The sequence below is a fragment of the Rhinopithecus bieti genome, unplaced genomic scaffold, assembly GCF_001698545.2.
Source record: "Rhinopithecus bieti isolate Rb0 unplaced genomic scaffold, ASM169854v2 scaffold_41207, whole genome shotgun sequence".
In the NCBI taxonomy this organism is placed as follows: Eukaryota; Metazoa; Chordata; class Mammalia; order Primates; family Cercopithecidae; genus Rhinopithecus; species Rhinopithecus bieti.
This window is the reverse complement of record NW_016816890.1, coordinates 581,035-602,001: the sequence shown is the minus strand read 5'-3', so window position 1 is coordinate 602,001 and position 20,967 is coordinate 581,035. Positions and strand designations below refer to the sequence as shown.

At 36.4% G+C, this 20,967-nt stretch overlaps 1 protein-coding gene across 1 annotated transcript in view; it reads left to right on the top strand.

Moving 5' to 3' along the window:
• DSE (dermatan sulfate epimerase) overlaps positions 1–20,967 on the top strand; it is a 68,568-nt gene that overhangs the window by 43,417 nt on the left and 4,184 nt on the right. Inside the window, exons 3-5 of the mRNA XM_017855460.1 lie at positions 13,542–13,795; positions 17,577–17,816; positions 19,978–20,185. Of these exons, the coding sequence (XP_017710949.1) occupies positions 13,542–13,795; positions 17,577–17,816; positions 19,978–20,185 (702 nt within the window). The remainder of the gene's footprint in view (positions 1–13,541; positions 13,796–17,576; positions 17,817–19,977; positions 20,186–20,967) is intronic.

The window sequence follows — 20,967 nt, the reverse complement described above, 5'->3', positions numbered from 1 at the left end:
TTTTTTTTTTTTTTTTTTTTTGAGACGGAGTCTCGCTCTGTCGCCCAGGCTGGAGTACAGTGGCGCGATATCTACTCACTGCAAGCTCTGCCTCCCGGGTTCAGGCCATTCTCATGCCTCAGCCTCCCCAGTAGCTGGGACTATAGGCGCCCGCCACCACGCCCGGCTAATTTTTGTATTTTTAGTAGAGACGGGGTTTCACCGTGTTAGCCAGGGTGGTCTCGATCTCCTGACCTCGTGATCCACCCGTCTCAGCCTCCCAAAGTGCTGGGATTACAGGCGTGAGCCACCGCTCCCGGCCCCACATTTTCTTTATCCACCATTGATGGGCACCTAGGTTGATTCTGTGTTTCTGCTGTTGTAAACAGTAGTACAGTGGACACACAAGCTGATGCACACATAACTTCAACTTTACATATATAAGTATATAAATAAATGTTTCATGAAATAGCCCCTTGCATTTAACTTATGCCTTGTCCTCTATTTTCTATTTCATTCCATTAAAAATACACTGATTACAACCCATTATATTCATTTCACAGTATATTTATAGTTTGAAAGCCCTGCCTAACATTCTGATAAATACAAATTTTTTTTCCAGAGAATCCCTTCTCAATATCCTTTCTTGGGTATCTCCACTGAGAAGACCGTTCCACTCTTTGAGATGGGCTCTTTATTCTATAATTCTAGTGTTTAGAATGCTTATTCTCAAAATATATTGGGAAGCATCTTTATTTCATTAAGAAACAGTACAGGCCTGTGATTAATGATTACATGTTAGGTTTCCAGGGCTGAATGGAATAAACTGTGCAGAGCATTATTTCCTGCTGCACCCAGAGTAAAATCAGCCACAGTTCATTCACTGTTTTAAAAAGGCCTCTGGATTTTATGAAGCTCTGCATAATTTCAGCAAAACCTTTAAAAAGCAAATTATCAAAGAAAAATTTTGATAAAACATTAAAAGCAGGAATAGTGGGTAAATATATCAACCTTACTCTAAGAGACGGCAAAATATCATTTCACATATGCTAGTCCTCCGGGCCTACCTCACTTTGGATTTGACATTTTCCCACCATGAGGGCAGCAAAAGTTGGCAGTTTGACTACAGTTTTTGCCATTGTGAAAAAGTGTCCCTCATATTTTGAAACTTCATTCCTCAAGTAATTCTTTGCCCTTTTGTGTGTCATGTTCTCAGAATGTTAGGCAAGTGCTCTTTCAAGTAAACAGGAGTAACTGAGTGAGCGGCAGCAGGAAGATGATGGGGAGGGTACGAGATGGCAGCAGTGGCCAATCAGGTTTTTTAGTGTCGGTGTATGTGTTGCTAGGGCTGCTGTAACAAAATACCATAGACTAGGTAGCTTAAACCAACAGAAATTTATTCTCTCTCAGTTCTGGAGGCTGGAAGTCTGAAATCAAGATATCAATAGGCTTCATTCCTTCTGGAGGCTCTCTGAAGGAGAGACTATCCCAAGCTGCTCTCCTAGCTTCTGGTGGTTGTAGGCAATCTTTGGTGTTCTTGGCTTGCAGATGCATCATCTCTCCCTCTCACTCTGACACAGATAAGTTATTTTCATTATAATATAGATCTGTCATATTTTATAAATATGCCATAATTTTAATGAGAGGAATATCAAATGTTTGCATATATATGTATATATGTGTATGTATATAAGTATATATGTATGTATATGTGTGTATATGTATATGTGTATATATGTATATATGTGTGTGTATATATGTGTGTGTGTGTATGTGTGTGTGTGTATATATATATATATATTTTTTAGACAGAGTTTCGCTCTTTTTGCCCAGGATGGAGTGCAATGGCACGATCTTGGCTCAGTGCAACCTCCACCTCCTGGGTTCAAGTGATTCTCCTGCCTCAGCCTCCCGAGTAGCTGGGATTACAGGCATGTGCCACCATGCCCAGCTAATTTTGTATTTTAGTAGAGATGGGGTTTCTGCATGTTGGTCAGGCTGGTCTCGAACTCCCGACCTCAGGTGATCCGCCCACCTTGGCCTCCCAAAGTGCTGGGATTATAGGCATGATCCACCGCGCCCGGCCTGTTTGCATATTTTAACAAGGCAAAAGTTATTGATAACTGAACTATATTGTATACTATAATGACCTTTCAATGTGTGTACAACTCTTTGTTTTCTCTTGGATTCATAATAGCTTTTTGTTTTATTTGCTTATCTCTAATGACTAGCCAGACTCTCAGCCAGTTATGTAAGTTTTCTATCTATTCAAACAAGACATTCTTAATAAGACATTTTTAAACAATAATTCATCTTTTTGAAGAAGTAATACAGCAGCTTTTTGACTTGCTAGGATGCAGATTGCTTGCGGCCAGGTCTGCTGTACGTCCATCTTTGTTCTTTTTTCTCTTGTATTGGATTCCTTGTGCCATGTCTTCTTTTTGATATACATCCTAATTTAGGTGGAGATATTTTCCACTGGCTTCCAGAGAAAGCATTTATGAGAGGTAAATTTTGAGACCTTGGATGTCTGTGTGTGTTTTTTCTTCCCTCATGTTTAAAGGGTAGCTTGGCTGGATATGAAATTATAGTCTGGAAATTGTCTCTCCGAGTTTTCGAGTCATCGTTTTATTGTATACTGGTGTCTAGTGTTGCTATTGAGATGTCTGACCCCACTCTTCCTGATGCTTTGAATGAAACCTGATATTCCACTCTGAAGCATTTAGGATCTTTTTATGTTACCAGTATTTTAAAATTACGGGATGATGTATCTTGTTTTGAGATGCGTCTGTGTTCATCCACGTACTATGCACTTCATGGATTCTTTCAATATGGAAACTCATGCCCTTTAGTTCTAGTGACTTTCCTTGATATATTTGGATCTCTTTTTCTTTCCTTTTTTTCTTTTTTCTTTTTTGTCCCTCTCTTTTTCACATGTTTAACCTCTTGGGCCAGTCCTCTTTTTTTCCCCCCTCTCCTGTTTTCTATTTCATTTTCTTACTTTTTTTTGCATTTTCAAGGTTTCTTCAACTTTTGCCCCAGCCCTTTTATTGCACTTACCTTCCTGCTATTTTGTTTTCCATTTCAAGAACTTCTTTTGTCTTGAAATTTTTTTCTACCTGCATGATTTAATTTCTCCCAAGCTGCATTAATCACTTTGTTTGTTTGGGTCTCTTTTGTCCTATTATGGGATTTCCTCAAGTCTCTGGTAGTCCTTGACTGCCTAAAAATGCATACAAAGGCTGTAACAAATTACCATGTACTCCGTGGCTTAAAACAGCACAGATTGATCTTACAGTGTTGTGGAAGTATAACACAGGGCTAAAATCAAGCTGTTAGCAGGGCTACATTTTATTCTGGAAGCTCTAGGGCAGAATACTTTTCTTTGCCTTTTTCTAGCTTTTGGAGTTCACATATATTCCTTTGTTTGTGGCTCCCTGCCTCCACTTTCAAAGCTAGCAACCTTGCATCTCTTTGATTCTTCCTCCATGGTCACATCTCTCTCCGACCACGGCCAAGAAAGGTTCTTTGCTTTTAAGGACCCATGTGGCTAGATTGGGACCACCTGGGTAATCTAGAATAATCTCCCATCACAAGGTTTTTAATCATATCTACAAAAGTCCCTTTGCCCCAATGGAAGGTAATATGTGCATAGATTCTTGGGGGACTGTTAGTTTGCCTGTCACAGGTTCTAAACAGCTGATTGGTCACTGTGTGTGTATGTGTGTGTGTGTGTGTGTGTGTGTGTGTGAGGAGCTTTTTGACTGCACTGTAAGATTGATAGTTTGATTAAATCTTTTTCATTGGGAAATACTTGGTGTTCAGAATCTTTAGATTTTTATTCTTCATTATAGACTTCTTGCCCTTCGGAGTCATGTTATATTTAAAATAGATGGCATATTTTTGATGTTGTGTCTTATAAAATTTATATTAAACTTTTATAAGGTAAATAAATGTGTCAACTACATACAGTTATTATAACTGCTCAGTTCTTTCCCAAGCCAACATTTATATATTATTTTTTCTTCTCTGACAGGGCTGGCCACTGTCCATCATCCTGGCTGTTCTTGCATGTTTATTTTTTTTTCTTAAAATCATACTGACTACTGTCAGTTGTTAACTGGCAATTGTCTGTATGGCTTCTCACATGATCACTGGATGCTTACATAGACATTGAGTGATGACATCAATAAGTTGTCCAACTGAACTTTTTGAAACATATTTTACACATATAGTTGTAAAACACGTTAGACATTTAAAATATCAAGCTCCTTTTTAAAATGGGTAAATATCATTAAATCATACTTTTCGTGAACAATATAGGCAGACCTGGTTATTCCCTCCTATTGCCTTTCCAGGTTTTAAAATTTCTCCATTATAATAGATTCTTTCAGAATTTGTCATTAGAATTTGATATGTAAGTGTATTTCTAACTGTAGTCCTTTGAGCTCTGCCATTCTACCAAAATAGAGGTCTTGTTCCTAAATTTGAATAATTTTTACTTATCATGTTTCTTCCTCTCACCTCTTGTAGGTTGAATATTAGGGCAAAGCATACTTATTCAGTTAAAAGGGGTTACAATTATAAATGTTGTTTGATTCCATTTAAATATATTATGTTTGGGTGGCATGCTTGGATATTTGGGTAATAATACTTCATGTCATCGAAGTAAATGTTGAGATAATGACATGGAAATGCCTTTTGCCATTTAACAGCACTACTCTACATTTTATTTTCATTAACTTGGTATATTCCAACATTTCGATTCTTTCTATTTACAAATCATCTAGAATACTTTTCATTTGAGTAAAATGTGTTTCTTTTAGTTTCTGCTCTGGCATAATTGACTCCTCAGTATTCTGCTTGAGTGGGGCCACGTTGACTTAAATTTTATATTTTAGAATTTAACATTTGGGATATTGAATTAATAGCATTAAAATGAAATTAAGTAGTAATATGCTGCTATATTAAATCCAGTGATTTAATTAATATAGAAATATAGACTGTGAGAGGAAATGGTTTTTTACGTTTCAGGGCTCCTAAGTTATTTTCCCTGAAAATGTCTTAACACACAATGAGTTCCCATTCTGTCATACTGTTCACCCTTCTAGCAATTGTTTCCAGAAACGGAAAGTAGTTTTGTTCCCAAAGTAGATGTTGAAAAAGGAAAGCTCATTGTCCATTTCTGTGTACTCTAGCCCTGGCCAATGTCAAAGGTAAACAATACCAGACACTAAAGTGGCAAGGATAAGTTTTAATCAGTAGTAACTATTTCAATAAGGGAAAGAGTTCAGCATAAACTGGACTGAACTTCAATCTGTACAGAGGTGAATAGGCATTGTAAAGGGAGGAGGGCAAGCAGGGGCTTAGTAGAGCCAGGAAAGAGAAAAATTACAAAGGGTAGTCAATGTACATGTGATTAGGCTAACTAATCACATGTCTGCTAAGTGGCAGTTATCGAAGGTAGAATTCTATCTGCCCACAGAGACTGGGAGACAGAGAGACCCTATCCTCAAATGTTGGCTGTAATAAAAAATTTTTTGGAAACCTTGAGTTCCTTAGGCAGACACTTTCAACAGGGAGAGGGTCATCTCAGGGATATGATCTTGAGCTATTGGAAACATGTTAGTGTTTACTCTTCATAGAACGAGGTTGAGGCCTAGCCAAGAAGAAGGCACAGAGGAGCCTGGCAAGGGTTTGATCAAGAAGAGAGTGTTTGTTACTACCTTAAAGGGCCCAAGGTTCTGAATATGCAAACCAGAACCACCATCCCCTGGACCAACTCTACCTTAGAGTAGTGCATTAGGTGCGCAGGCTCATGAGGGAGAGAAACGTTTCTCAGAAATTCTACATGATTAGTGTCTCATGTTCTTCGGGTGGGCCCTGAGCAACCACATGAGCACAGCATTGCAGTATCTTTTCTTCTACTGTGTGCCCCTTTTCTCAGATCTCATGTCTTGTTCTGTCTTGGTATCATGAAAATGGCAAGGCTTAGAACCCTGTGTTGCGTTTCAGCATATAGACCCTTCTGCCTAGCTGTTGGTAGAGCCACTGACTCTGGCATGTTCTGACCCAGTTCTTATTGCAAACTTGGTGAGTTTCTTTGAAAGCACCGTTCTTCCCCCTCACTAAGAAGTAAAACCCGTTCTAGATTCAGATAATTCTGGATTCTATTCTCAGCTTCACCATTTTAACTGTGTGGCCTTGAACAAGTAATCTCCTACCCAAATTGCCTTTTCACAATCTATAAAATGGGTATGGAATACCTAATGTTGAGTTGAGAAGATGAAATGACATAATGTATGTAGAGGCTTGGGCACATAATATGTGCTTAATTAATATGAAGTACACCCTCTTCTCCTTTCCATCCCTGTGCATTTTGTTTCACAATGCCAGTGCTAACCTTTAGCCACCTGATCAAACACTTGGAATATGGACGCCAAGCCAGGCCAGAGATTAGCTGAACATTCCCCTTGGATTGCTGACTACCTACTCAGAGCCTCCTAGATCAAGTCTCTATCTTCTAGGCTTACTCTGGTCCTTTTGACAAATGTCTGCCAAGGCCCAGTGTGCTTTACAGATGAGGCCACAGAGGTGAGAAATCCACTTCCCTTTAGCTACATTTTATAGGAATTCCATACCAAATTTAACATGTTACTAACATTTAACATTCATGGTTAGTTTTCGCATTTAAAATGCAGGGAAAAAGATGAATCACTGCCTCATTAGTCATGTTTTTAAAAGGAGTGGTAATACTTGACTGTCTTAACTTACTGGAGGTTGTTTCCAAACACACAAAGGCGTTTGGTTGAACGTTAAATGGTTTATATCAAGTTACTGTGTTCAGGAGACTTTTAGAATAAATAGACTAATTTACATTTTTAAAATAGAGTTGACCTAATTCTGGCCTCTTTTGATGGTGTGGCCAAGTGCACGTGGACAGAGGTGTGGCATATGTACAGCAGACACAGCTGCAGCAAAGCTGGCAAATGGGAAGCTGATGGTGCACTACCCTGGTACTTTTAGAGTTTACAATTTCTAAGGAGTTCAACATTGTGTTCTGAATGTAAATTTGCAATTTTTGTAAAGCTTATTTCATTTTAACTTAAATTTGTAGTTCCATAACTATCTACTGTATAAAATCAGATTTTAAGTGTAAATCTTCTACTTTATGAATTTACTAAGTAAATATCTTATAGGTTGGTAAAACTATAGTTATTCTGAAAATGAGAAAAAGAACATGGATCATTTTAATGGAGTTCTCCTCCTTTGTTGGAAAGGTCTGACAAATCATAAATTCTCATTTAAATACACTTTCAAAAAATATGTAGATTTGCCTATACTGTGGATCAAATCGTGACCTTCGGAACATAGCTACATATGGAAAAGCCTGCTATAAAATTGTTAGGTTCTGAAAAGTACTAGGAAATAGGATTAATTATAAGGGGAATTATGAGTTCTGCTATTGTTCCTAGTTATTTGTTTCTCGTATACTGTTGATTAATTTAAATAAGTATGAGTGATCTCTTGGCACATCTTTGGTTTCAAAGACCTAATTTCTTTTTATTCCAAGTGTTTATTTTAGCAATATTTGTGTAAATGAAATAGACAGTTGCTATGGACTGAATGGGACCCTCCTCAAAATTCATATTGAAGCCCTAACACCTTGTGTGGAAATATTTAGAGAATAGGGCCTAAAGGAGAGAATTAGATTTAGATGAAGGTCCTAAATGCAGGGCTCTCATGACAGGATAAGTGCCCTGATAAGAGGAGGAGCCAGAGAGCTTGTACTCCTGTGCAGTCTCTCTCACACTTGCCCTATCCCCACACCATACACCTAGGAAGGCCAGGTGAGCACACAGAAATATGGTGGCCTTCTAAAAGCCAGGAACAGAGCTCTCACCAAAACCTGAGCATGCTGGCACCCTGATATCAGATGTCCAGCTTCCAGAACTTGTAAAAAATAAATTTCTGTTGTTTAAGCTACCCAGGCTATGGCATTTTGTTATGGTAGCCTGGGCTAAGACAACAGTATACAAATTTAAATTATATTCTGTGAACCTTGTAATACTAAATTTTAATCTTTTAACAGGTAATTTCTATAGACTGTCTATATCAAAACCATATGAAAATTTAAAAAATAGAAGCATTTAATCACTTGTAGTTCAAATCTATACCAATAAAATAGATACCAACATTGTTTTAGAGTTCCTTTTAATGGTTATTTAATCAAATAAACAGTCACATTTTTAGTGATACAGACTTATTAGATTGCCTACTATTATACTCCTTACATAATAGTTTAAAAAACATTTATGATAATAGAAGCAGACTATCCATTTAAAATTGGTACAGAAATTTGGATTAATGACACTGCTCAACTTTGGAAAAATAGTTATGGCTCATTCTTCCTTTCAGAGTCACAACTTAATTCATAGACACAGCACATCATGACCAACTCTATGCCTTTCCACACCAACATTCCACCCTTACCCTCAGAAAATCAATAGCTCTTTCCTGTATTCAGATTAATTTATTTCACATAAATTCACCTTTGAAAATATTCAAAGCATAATTTTTTAAACTTTTTGGACTTGGAAGTACTTTGTACTCTTAAAAATTAACAAGGCCTTCAAACAGCTTTGTTTATTCGGGCTGTGTCTATCAAAGTTTACTATATTAGAAATTAAAACTGAGAAGTTAGAAACATTTATTTGTTCATTTACTCATATTTATGTATTTTTAAAGCTCATTTCATATTAACATAAACATTTTTAGGAAAAAATAACTATATATATATATATATTTTTTTTAAGGTACAGGGTCTCACTGTGTCACCCAGGCTGGAGTGCAGTGGTGCAGTCATAGCTCACTGCAGCTTTGAACTCCTGGGCTCCAGCAATCCTCCTGCCTCAGCCTCCTAAGCTGGGACTTCAGGTGCATGCCACCATACCCAGCTAGTTTTTAAAAAGTTATTTTGTGTAGAGACAGTTTTGCTATGTGGAACTCCTGGGCTCAAGCAATCCTCCTGCCTTGGCTTCCTAAAGCACTAGGATTACAGGCGTAAGCCACTGTACCCAGCCAAACTATGTTGTTTAAAACAAAAAATAGAAGGAAGGTGTTGTTTTACGTTTTTGCAAATCTTATGTGTCTGCTTCTGCATTTGGTTTGTTGCTATGTGTTTTTTTGGTTGAAGTATATGAAGAAAATCCAGCCTCACAGGAATATGTGATTGACGAGGGAGGAGTATTTTAATAATCTTTTCAAATAATTGTGAATGTTCTTCTTTGACACTACACTAAAACTTGACCGGTAGTGGTTCCATAAAAATTAATTGCAGTATAGAATCTGAAGCCATGTTAATGAACTCTTCATACTCTTTTACATTAAAATCCATTGGCGTATTTTACACTTAGGAGTGGCTGTCTTACCCATGCATGGTTTTATAACATCATGCCTTTGTTATTTTGCATGTTTGTTCACTGAGTTATTTCAGTCTACCGAATGTTGACACATTTATTTATATACAATATAAAAATCATTTTGTTGATGTTCTCACTGATTTCATCAGAAAATCTTTAAGTATTGGTAAGCTCTTAAGCTCTTGGTAATGGATACAAATTTTCCAAATTCTTATTTCCGGTTGAAAGCTCCAAGTTTGTCACTGGCAACAAAGGCTTTCAGCTTTCCTTGAACTGGCAGGCCTTCCTTGTTTATTTTCAAGAAAATTTCTATTCTAACACCCAAATCAAAATAACTATAATTTGTCAGTTGATCATTCTGTCACGTAAAAATGATGTTTCATGAAAAAACCCAGCTAGCTCAGCTCTCAACTCAGTGCATGACTTCTTTTATTTGTGACATTCTTATAATTTGGTACTCCATTTAATCACATAGGATATTAGAAAGATGTATACTCAAAGAGTTGAGATTTTATAAAATAAATCATTTTACTACTTCATCAAGGACATTTTAAATAAAATTGGCTTTAAAAATTCAACAACAACAACAACAAAAACGTGAGTGCATGGCAGTGCAAAATCATACAAGGACTACCAGGGCAGTTTAGTGCCCCGGCTTGGATTCCTGCTAAGGTTACAGCAGTTTTACTTAATACTGCTTTTGTGCCATCAGTGCAAATATCAACATATAACTTATTTATGTTATTATGAAAATAATTCTTATTTGTGAATTCTCCAAAATGTAGTAGTCTCAGAAGCCCCTCCCTGGGCCTTACTTTGAGAACAGCTGCTCTAAGGGGTGAAAGTGTAGTTTACAAAAGAGGAATCATGTAAATATTTCCTTAACCTCCCTTAACTAACTTGCCAGTGAATCTAACTTCCATTCCTTGTGTAACATGGTAGCTGAATGTCAGGACTTGTAGTTTGCCCTTTACATTTATTTCTGTTCCCCCTAGTACAGTTACCTGCTGAGCAAGTGTCAGCTGTATTTGTTCTCAAACCAGGTAACACAGTTTCCCTAATACCTGTAATGAGACAGTTTTAATAATATAAGTAGATAAAGTGTGAGTTCAAAAAGAAAAAGCTAATATTTCTAGAACCAACTTAAAAGCTTTGGAATAACTTACTGTAAAAAATTGCTGTCGTGATATAGTGTGAATGAGATTTGTAGATTAGGGAAAACTCATAAAATCTAGAAGGCTTCTGCCTTCCCTCACAGGTATCTTTAATTTCTTCCTGTATTATAAAGAAACCAAAGCTGGAAATTGTGATGATGTGTCATGTGTGTTCTTTGCAGGAAAGAACAATGAAACTCCATCTGTAGACCCCTATTCAGAGAATAGGTTTTGGCTCACCTTCAAAAGATTGGTGAATGTGTGTACACATGGATATATTTTAAGTTGAAATACAATTCATAAATTAATGTCTGTCTGGTTTTTTAAAAAAATAATGTCCCACTTAACCACCTTTTACAGTGAACTGATTTATTACTGGTCAGGATCACATTGAATAAGATCGTTTCTCAGCTGCCATCTATGAACTAAGAGCAAATTTCCATTGGTTTTTGTGACTATAAAATATAGTCTCTTCCATTATTTCACTTTGTATCTAAGGCTGGGTAAGACCGTGTTGGTAAAAGATTTAGATAACTTTTTAGAAATACAATTATTACAGGTCAGCTTTTCTAATGATAGAGGGACGGACCTGAAGGTGCCATAAACTTTTTTCTTTTGGGGTGCCAATGTTTCATTGAATTTGAAACTGTTTGAAATAAACAAACGGCATGTTGGGGCTTAGACATTTTCACAGAAATTTGCATGACATTTCATGAAGGATGAGAATTATATCAAATGTTCGCTTATCTATAAAAATAAACTTATTGGTTAATCACACATGTGAGGGTTTGATGGCTGGTAGCGATTCATTGACATCAGCTTTATCATGAGTCGGTGTATATACTGCTATTTATAGATGCATCATGACATGGTACAATGACACAAGTTGGGAAACAAATGACCTGACTTCCCTGCCTGGCCCACCAGTCACCATGAGTCAGTGAAGATGATATTCCCAACTCCCTGGCAATGCGTGTGCAGTATGAATTGTTTTTTTCCTAGAAGTAGGGAATTCATTCACATGCTCATCGTCTGTTTACAAATAGTACACACACCGGCAAGCTGACTGGCTAGAGCAAGGCAGCTTTGTCTGTTACTAAATTGCTAAGAAACTCCTCAGTCTTTTTAGCACCAAACACTGAATGGTAACCAAATGCTGAAATTATTACTAAATATAAAAGGATCTCTCCAAATTCCTGATTTCACAATGATCACATAATCACTGCCAGCAGTGTGGCTGACAGTGAGTTATAGGTTTGTTCCTCCACTTTTTCCTTCTTTCTGAAAATATTTATTGAGCATCTGCCATGTGCCACACTGTTCTATGATTGAGGATCCAATTGTGAATACAATAGTGAAGAAAAAAGTCCTGCCCTTGTAGAACTTAAATTCTAGGAGGGGATACATAGACATAGACATATTCATACATATATTTGCTAAAGGGAAAAAAAGGGGGAATTAATATTATTTTGGGAGGATGATGGAATTCTGATAGGGTGACCAGAGAAGCCCTCACCTAGGCCATTTCTTTAGCATAAACTTCTAAAGGAGAAACATAATCTGGAAGAGGTAGTCTCTCAGAACATTTTAAAGTATTTTTAAACTGAGGTCTATAAGGTTTGTTTGAGAGAACTAATACATCTTAATTTTTACTAACTTTAACTGAAATCCAACATTTCTTCCAATCATGAGTAGAGATAACCAATTGTGATGGTATTGGGAGAATCTGGAACAAAGTTACAGACAGGTATCACAGATATTTTCATACCACATTACAGTTGTTATAGACATCTCAAAATGTATGTTTATTACCACTTATAAATTATGGTAGTTATTATCCCTGCTATTAAATGTTGGTATTTCATGCCTTAATAACAAAGCTACCTGTATTATTATTTTTTAAATATGTGTATTGATAATTATATTTCAAAATAATAGATTTCCATGTATCCTTAATTATGTCTTATGAATTTTAAAACATTTTGAGAAAGAGGTCAAGGCTTCGCTAGATTGCCAAAAGAGGTTCGTGGCATACAAAATGTTAAGCTTTAGCTTCATCCCTAATTAAGTGCTGCTTCTACCTCCCACAGGTACAGCACACTTTTGATTTGTTTCCCTCACTTGGAGATTACTCAAATACATCCTGAACAGATGGGAAGGGTTTTCTGGATAATTCCTTAGAATTCTGAATGTGAAAGATCCTTTTTTTTTTTGCTTCCTGCTTAAGGCAAGCCACACACTAATTTGCAGAATAATATAACTAGTCAAACAGAAATTTGACTTCCTGGAAAATGACAATGTAATTCTTAACAAAAGATCAACTTTTAGATTTCTTAGAAAGATATTTGAAAGACCTTTAAGGCAGTGCAGTTCAGTTTATGGGAAAGAGGGATATACAAATTCTGTTTTAGAATCAGCTCCCACTCACGTTAGTCATGCTTCCCGCCATGGTGATGACCAAGTGGGTCTGTGCAGATTGAGAGGTCATGGATTATGGAACACGATACCTTCGCATTGACCAGCTATGGCAAATAAGAGGAAATACATATGTTCAACTGTCTTAGCAAGGTGGCCATAAGCATAGAACTGAGAGTGTCTTATTTAAGCGAAAAGGAGGAATGGGGCGAGCACTGGTTAAATTCGTACTCCAGAGAATTTTGCCCTGCCAACACATGTTCTATGCTTTAGATCTCTTTGAATATATTCTACTACTTCTTGTCATGAATAAAAAATCAAAAGTAAAAATTCTCAACATCTTGATGTTGCCAGAATCCTGAGAGAGAAAACTGTTAACTGTATAATTTTCACATTTTAGACAAGCTATGCTATATGTTTCATTATAATGTGGAGGGAAATCAGTTGTGTGTCAAGCCCTTGGATTATATCTTCAGTTGTGCCCTTTAGTTCTGAGAAATAGACACTTTAGAAGTGTGATGAGAACTGTGAAGCTGATGAACTCATTTCCATGATTTATTTTCCTTTACAGGTTGGTGAAAGATGCTCCTTGGGATGAGGTCCCGCTTGCTCACTCCCTGGTTGGTTTTGCCACTGCTTATGACTTCTTGTACAACTACCTGAGCAAGACACAACAGGAGAAGTTTCTTGAAGTGATTGCCAATGCCTCAGGGTATATGTATGAAACTTCATACAGGAGAGGATGGGGATTTCAATACCTGCACAATCATCAGCCCACCAACTGCATGGCTTTGCTCACAGGAAGCCTAGTCCTGATGAATCAAGGTGTGTGTGGACATAGCCGAGGTGATGCCTGAGCTGACAGAAGTCGTAGTTGCCATGTTGTGAGCAAAGCATTTTTATAACCATTCTTAGTACGTGTTCATACTTGGATCCTAACTAAACCCATGAGATGAAGTAGTCCCTACTTCCCTACAGTGTATCTTAGTTAATTGAGGGACGTCTCCTCCTTAATTTCTGCTAGTATATTAGCCGGCACGTTATCTAATTATGGCTTATGATTATCCCAGAACAAATCTTCACAACTCAGGGTCCGTGATGAATATTCATTTTTCCAGAGAATTTTGACAGTGAAGACAGCCCTCCTGGAATAAATGAAATTTTAAAAAGCTAAACAGATGATTTGTTATTTGAAATGAAGATTTCCAGCACACAGATGGGAATCATAACACCACTACTATTTTTTCCTCTTAATATTTAAAACAACCAATCTGGATTATTTACATCCAAATTGGAGGCAACTTTTGTGGATTGTGTAGCTACTTTGCTTTAACATACTGCATAATTGCCAATAATACATTTTCTTTGGTCTTTTGACTCTAAATTACAACTTCTGTAGAAATCTATAAATGATTAAGATTGTGTTTAAGAAAAGCAGCTCTAAGATCACAGGGAATTATCAGAATATTAAATATATAATTGGAGCTTGGAAATCTAACAGAATTTAACTCGATTATATTCCCATAAGAATTATTAAGCATTTTGTTGATTATCCAACATCAGATTTTACCCACATCTAGCTTTCTCCCTTGTCACATCAACCAACCTTCACTTTTAATTGGGTCTTAGAGGAAAAGAAACTAACATTAACTGAGCATATGACATGTGCTAGTCTTTTTCCATATTTTATTCAATCTTCACATCAACCATATAAGGCAGCTGGGATTTGGACCCACTTCTGGCCATCCATAAAGTTCAATCTCTTTCTACTGTATTTTGTTGTCTCTCTCAGAAGGGAAATTCCATTTATAATAACTTAAGCAAAATTTAATTATGAGAGTGAATTTTCATGCTAGCTCCCCTTTTCCCCTACTCTCACAAAAACATAAAGAAAATTAAAACACCAGGTCAGGCACGGTGGCTCACGCCCCTAATCCCAGCACTTTGGAAGGCTAAGGCAGGCAGATCACTTGAGGACGGGAGTGGTGAGGCCAGCCTGGCCAACATGGGGAAATCCCATCTCTACTGAAAATACAAAAATTAGCTGGGCATGGTGGCGCATGCCTATAATCCCAGCTACTGAGGAGGCTGAGGCAGGAGAATCACTTGAACCCGGGAGGCGGAGGTTGCAGTGAGCCGAGATCCCACCACTGCACTCCAGCCTCGGCAACAAAGTGAGGCTCAGTCTTAAATAAATAAATAAATAAATAAATAAATAAATAAATAAATAGAAAGGAAAAGAAAGGTAAAATGTCAAAATGCAAACAATATGTTAATCCACTAACAAACCATTTATCAACCCCCAGGCCTGTGAAATGACACCATCATGAAATGGTGAAAGGATCCCTTGGGTGAGCCAAATTTCTGCCTCAGGTCTTAAATTTAATCTACTATAGTTTTATTTCCTTAAGTAAATTTTTATTTATTTAACGGGAGGAGTAGAGTTTCTTTCTTCAGTCTTTCTAAATAACATTATTCCAAATAATAAACAGTGACCCAAATAATGCTGATTTAGATTGAATCAAAATATGTCATTTTGCCCTGGCAGGAATTTTCCTATGCATTTATATTCTGACTAAAGTTATGGTGGCCCTGGCAGACACTCTTCCAGAGCCCCCACATAAGTACACACATTTGTGACAAGACAGGACAGAAGGAGGTAGAAATCAGTTGGAAAGAAGACAGATGTGAAATGTTTAAATGATTACACCATAGTTACAATAACCCCAGAGAGTAAAATGAAAGATACCATGAAAAGCCTTATGGTTAAATATAAAATGAGTATATTAACTTGGAATTCAAGAGAGCAGTGTTCTTTCAATAATTTGCTTCCTGTAATTTTGAAGATAGATAGGAGAACTTAAGGGGAAATTAAAGAACATTCCAGGCAAGGTATACGGGTGGCAGAAAAAAAATACAAGGCATAGCTTCAGTTAACAACAATATCAGTACCTTGTATTGAGAGAGATTTGCAGTTTACAAAGTATTTTGGTAGACATTGCCTCGTATCTTCTGAAAAGGGTTGTTGTAAGAAACAAATAAGGAAAATTAGGTAATGTGGTATCCTGGGGACAGTGGCCTGATTTTAGGCATCAGTCACATTGGTATCTGGTGGGAGACGGAAGACACAGAGGAAAAGAATGAAGATAATTAGAATTTTAAACTAGAATGGTAGAGAATGGAAATTGAAAACTATCCAGAATATTGACATGTCAGCTATGGGTGGCAGAAGAGGCCAGGGTATGATGAACAGTTACCTCTGCTTACCCAAGCAGAGTTGAGAGCTGAGTTGCCCCCATTAGTCAGGAGCCAAGTCTTAGCCTGTGACCTATATTTAGGCCCAGAGCTGGTTGGACCAAATTGCAGTAAAGCAATATGGCTATATCCACACCAGGAAGCATTGGGCTTAATTTTATTCTCAAGGGTTGCGTGTTTTTAAGCAAACCCTTAAATCTAAAGACCTAGGTTGAGATTAAAGTTGTATTCATTTTTAGTCATATGCCAGAGATCTTGAACAAGTCAGCCTTTCTGTTTTGGGGCAATAATACATAATTGGGTTGTTAAAAGGATTAACTAAGATTCTGCTCAGTGCTATATAAATTATAAATGTTACAGAAATGTGAGGAGTTGTTATTGTCAACTAAGTGCAACAATTCTAGAAAGCGAGCATTTCTGAGTTAAAAGGTTTTATAAATTTTTATAGACTTAATTTTCAGTGGGGAGATTAAAATGTGACAGATGGAAGAATTGCTTGGACAAAATCATGTAGCTCATTTTTTGGTGGTTTCAGGCTTCCTAGTTGATTTTTTCATTATTAATTTGCCTTTCCAGTGGTTTCTCAGGCCCACTTTGCTGCCTTTTCAGATCCTGTGGGATCTAAAGCACATAAAGGATGAGAGGTTGCTATCTAATGACAATATGAATTGAAGACTGTCTGTTTAGCATTTGTAGTATGTGCAACCTATTACAAATTCTATAAAATAATGATGCAAGTTTTGTGAAGAGATAAACTTTTAAAAATATTTTCAAGTATTGTTTTTTAGGAACACTGATTAAAATCTTAATATACAAATCCTCTCTTGCCAACATAAAGTTATATGCATTTGTGATCTTACATGTGATAGAGTTTATTAAAGATCAGAAAGTGACTGATACTCATTTAAGGGTTTATCTTCATTTATAGAGTCAAGAACTTCTTTTTTTTTTTTTTGAGATGGAGTCTCACTCTGTCACTCAGGCTGGAGTGCAGTGGCGCAATCTCCACTCACTGCAAGCTCCGCTTCCTGGGTTCACACCATTCTCCTGCCTCAGCCTCCCAAGTAGCTGGGACTACAGGCGCCTGCCAACACGCCCAGATAATTTTTTGTAATTTTAGTGGAGACAGTGTTTCACCATATTAGCCAGGAAGAACTTCTTAACTTATACTAGGGACCATCACAAACCTAGATTACAGGATGTTATTTATACACTGACAAGTTAGAGTTTTACAAAATGCGATTTGTAATATAAACGAGTTAGATAACTCAGAGGGTTTTATTTGGCCATATTGTTGTTTATGCTTTGTCACAGCCTTTAGTCATTGCTTCCATGTGTTTTCATCCTTCAGGATATCTTCAAGAAGCCTACTTATGGACCAAACAAGTTCTGACCATCATGGAGAAATCTCTGATCTTGCTCAGGGAGGTGACGGATGGCTCCCTCTATGAAGGAGTTGCATATGGCAGCTACACCACTAGATCACTCTTCCAATACATGTTTCTCGTCCAGAGGCACTTCAACATCAACCACTTTGGCCATCCATGGCTTAAACAACACTTTGCATTTATGTATAGAACCATCCTGCCAGGTACAGTGAGGAGTCAGAAGTGCGAAAACATTAAACTATTGTAATTTTTTCTGATTATGAAAATGAGCTAGACTAAGCAGAGAAATTAGGTCCTTAGAGTTTGTCATATTGAAATTAAATAGTTTTTTTTTTTAATCAAAGAAAAATTGAATTCAAGAGTTGCCTATAGCCAGAACATTTTGGAGGCTAATGTATTTATGATTTAGGTATTATAAAGCTTGGAGGGTTATGGATTAAATACAATGTCTAGGCCCCTCAGTACTTTTTTATATATATACCCAAACTTGAGTACATATACAGATTCATCTTCATCATTGAAAGCAAAATATAAACATTTGTGATTACCTGTCAGTTTTCCTTTATATGTGATCCCTGATCAATCCTATTTTTAATTTTTGGTTTTCAGTTTTTTCTTTCAAACTACACAGACACGATTCAAAATGAAAGATTACACCTACACATTTAAGTTGGAGCTTTAGTATTTTAATATTTTATTGAAGTAAATAGTATAGAAAAGTAGAAAAAATACTGTAAAACTTGTAATGTCTTATTGCTGTGACATTTAGCCTTCTAAGAAAACTAGCTCTAAAAAAAAAAGATATACGTGATTGAATAATGTATTCATTTCTAGAGAACTTTGTAACCTTTTTTTATTTCTAAAACAGGACCAAGATGTTAGAACAAGTTATAAAGGAAAATTTTATCAGGATAGATATCCCCCCCTTCCTCCTTCTTCCCCAAGGAAATGCAATTTTTAAATGGTGATTCTAGACCTACAACAAAGAATTCAGTATTTAAATCCTTTGGCTCTGGTAGTAAACATACAGATTAATAGAATCTCCATTATTGGACTAGTGCAAAAAATACTGCAAAGCATAAGAACCATTTTGAGATTTAGTTTAGACTTACGTTCAAAAAAAAATTTGCTTTGTTGTTTTTCTTAGACATACAGGAGAGGCCTGTTTTGCAATTCATCTTAGTAAACAAAGGCTACCTAAAGCAAGGGGCCTTTCAGAGGTTTCAGTGCTTTGTAATTTAAGCTGAGATCTAAAGGCTAACAACATCAGAAATTGTGTTCGCTGTGAGCTGTGTCTGTGGCTACTTTCTAAAGTGGAAAAGACAGTATGGACATGTCTAAAAGCAGCATTTATATGTTTGTGTTAATTAAACAAACTTTTATTGAACATCTGTATGCCAGGCACTGTACTAGCCAGAGAATTCAAAGAGGAATAAAACACATCTCCTGCTTTCAAGGAATTCACAGACTAGTAGAAGATTCAGAAAATATCATTTTAAAATAAGGTATACGTACAAGATCACTTACTAAATTATTAGGAACAAAAACGTTAGCTGTAAATTACATAAATATAATCATGGTAACATTTTAGAAGAGGTTCTATGTTAAAGCAATCTGTTTTCAACTACATTTCTCTCTCTTTTTTTTTTTTTCTACAGTTGATACTCTAGTAGCATTTTTTTTGTCTGGCTGAGTTTTCTCCCATGCTGCTGCTTTTTTCATGAACACACGGAGCATATCCAGTCTTACCTGCTTTTATTTTTCTTCCCTATTCCAAAAATGATATATGGCTTTATGATCCTTGCATTTTCTCTCCTTTAACTTCCAGCAGTACATACTGGCAGAGCTACTCTGGGAATTAAATTTTCTTCCTGTTGAAACTCAGTCTCTCCCCTGAACTTTGTATATAGTATAACTTAGGCTTTATTGAAGCCAAATTAAAGCATGTTATTTTATTATCTTAGCCTAGAATGCATGTTGCGTTGTGGGAGAGCCAGTGTTCATTCCAGGTTCAGGAACCCAAACTGCACAAGAGGATATCCCATATATATATGCAAATATAATCATGTATAGCATGAACACTGGAAAATGAGGAAGGCAAGCAATAGGTATAGCACTTCTGTTACCAATGACAGGTTACCACATAACAAATACAAGCTTACACACAACATATGTTGAAGTCCTTTTGAGGGATTCTAATTAACTGGTCTAGAATAAAATCTGAGGATTGTGATTTTTCTTTTATTTTATCCCCTCAATTACACAATTCTAATTTGCAACTAGATTTGAAAAATCATTGTTTAGACCTAAATAGGAGTATGAAGTTTTCAAAGTATCTTAATTCTTTCCAACTTATTTCCCTAGGGTTTCAAAGGACTGTGGCTATTGCGGACTCAAATTACAACTGGTTTTATGGTCCAGAAAGCCAGTTAGTGTTCCTTGATAAATTTGTCATGCGTAATGGCAGTGGTAACTGGCTAGCTGACCAAATCAGAAGGAACCGTGCGGTGGAAGGTCCAGGAACACCGTCCAAAGGGCAGCGCTGGTGCACTCTGCACACGGAATTTCTCTGGTATGACACATTGGGCTAGCTTTAAAGAGAAATGGTACCCAAGGGTACTATTCGTGCTATGCACTTGTTTTTTTGCATTTAAAAGAAAACTAAAACACTTTTAAATATTTTCTCCATGCCACCTGAGTATATGAAGTTTCAATTCAGCTCATATCACAGTTTTTGAAACTCTTAGAAACTTTTCTTTTTTAAAAAAAAATGTCAACTTTTATTTTAGATACAGGGGTACGTGTGCACTATATACCCAGGTAGTGAGCATAGTACCTAATAGGTAGTGTTAGAAACATTTCTTTATGTTTAACATCTAATTACTGTTTTCAGTTTTTGGTTCTCATATTAGAAATGTCCTACACTTGCATTATTTCATAAATAAACATGTTTTGATTTTACATCATTTTTTGAAATCATATAAAACAAAACAAAAATTTAGACTAGGTTATTCTGATAATCACACCAAAAAAAGGTAGTAAAATATTTTGTTTTGGTAAATGGAGCATTATAATCTTCTAATGGCAAAGCTGTTGCTAAATTTTCAAAAGTGTTTAAAAGTGTTTGACAGTATTTGACAGCTTCACTTTGATAATAAAAGGACCGTGTAAATTTTTTTGCCTTAATCTTTTAAGCCCAGAAAGAGAAGCTTGGGTCTCCTTTTTCAAGTATTGCCAAATATGTTGTTGGCGTCCAATAAGTTAAAATCAAAATTAGAGGGAACTGATTAGTCATTAACCCCTGATGTCTTTTCAAGCTGTTGAAATTTACATTCAACTCCAAAACGAGCTTTC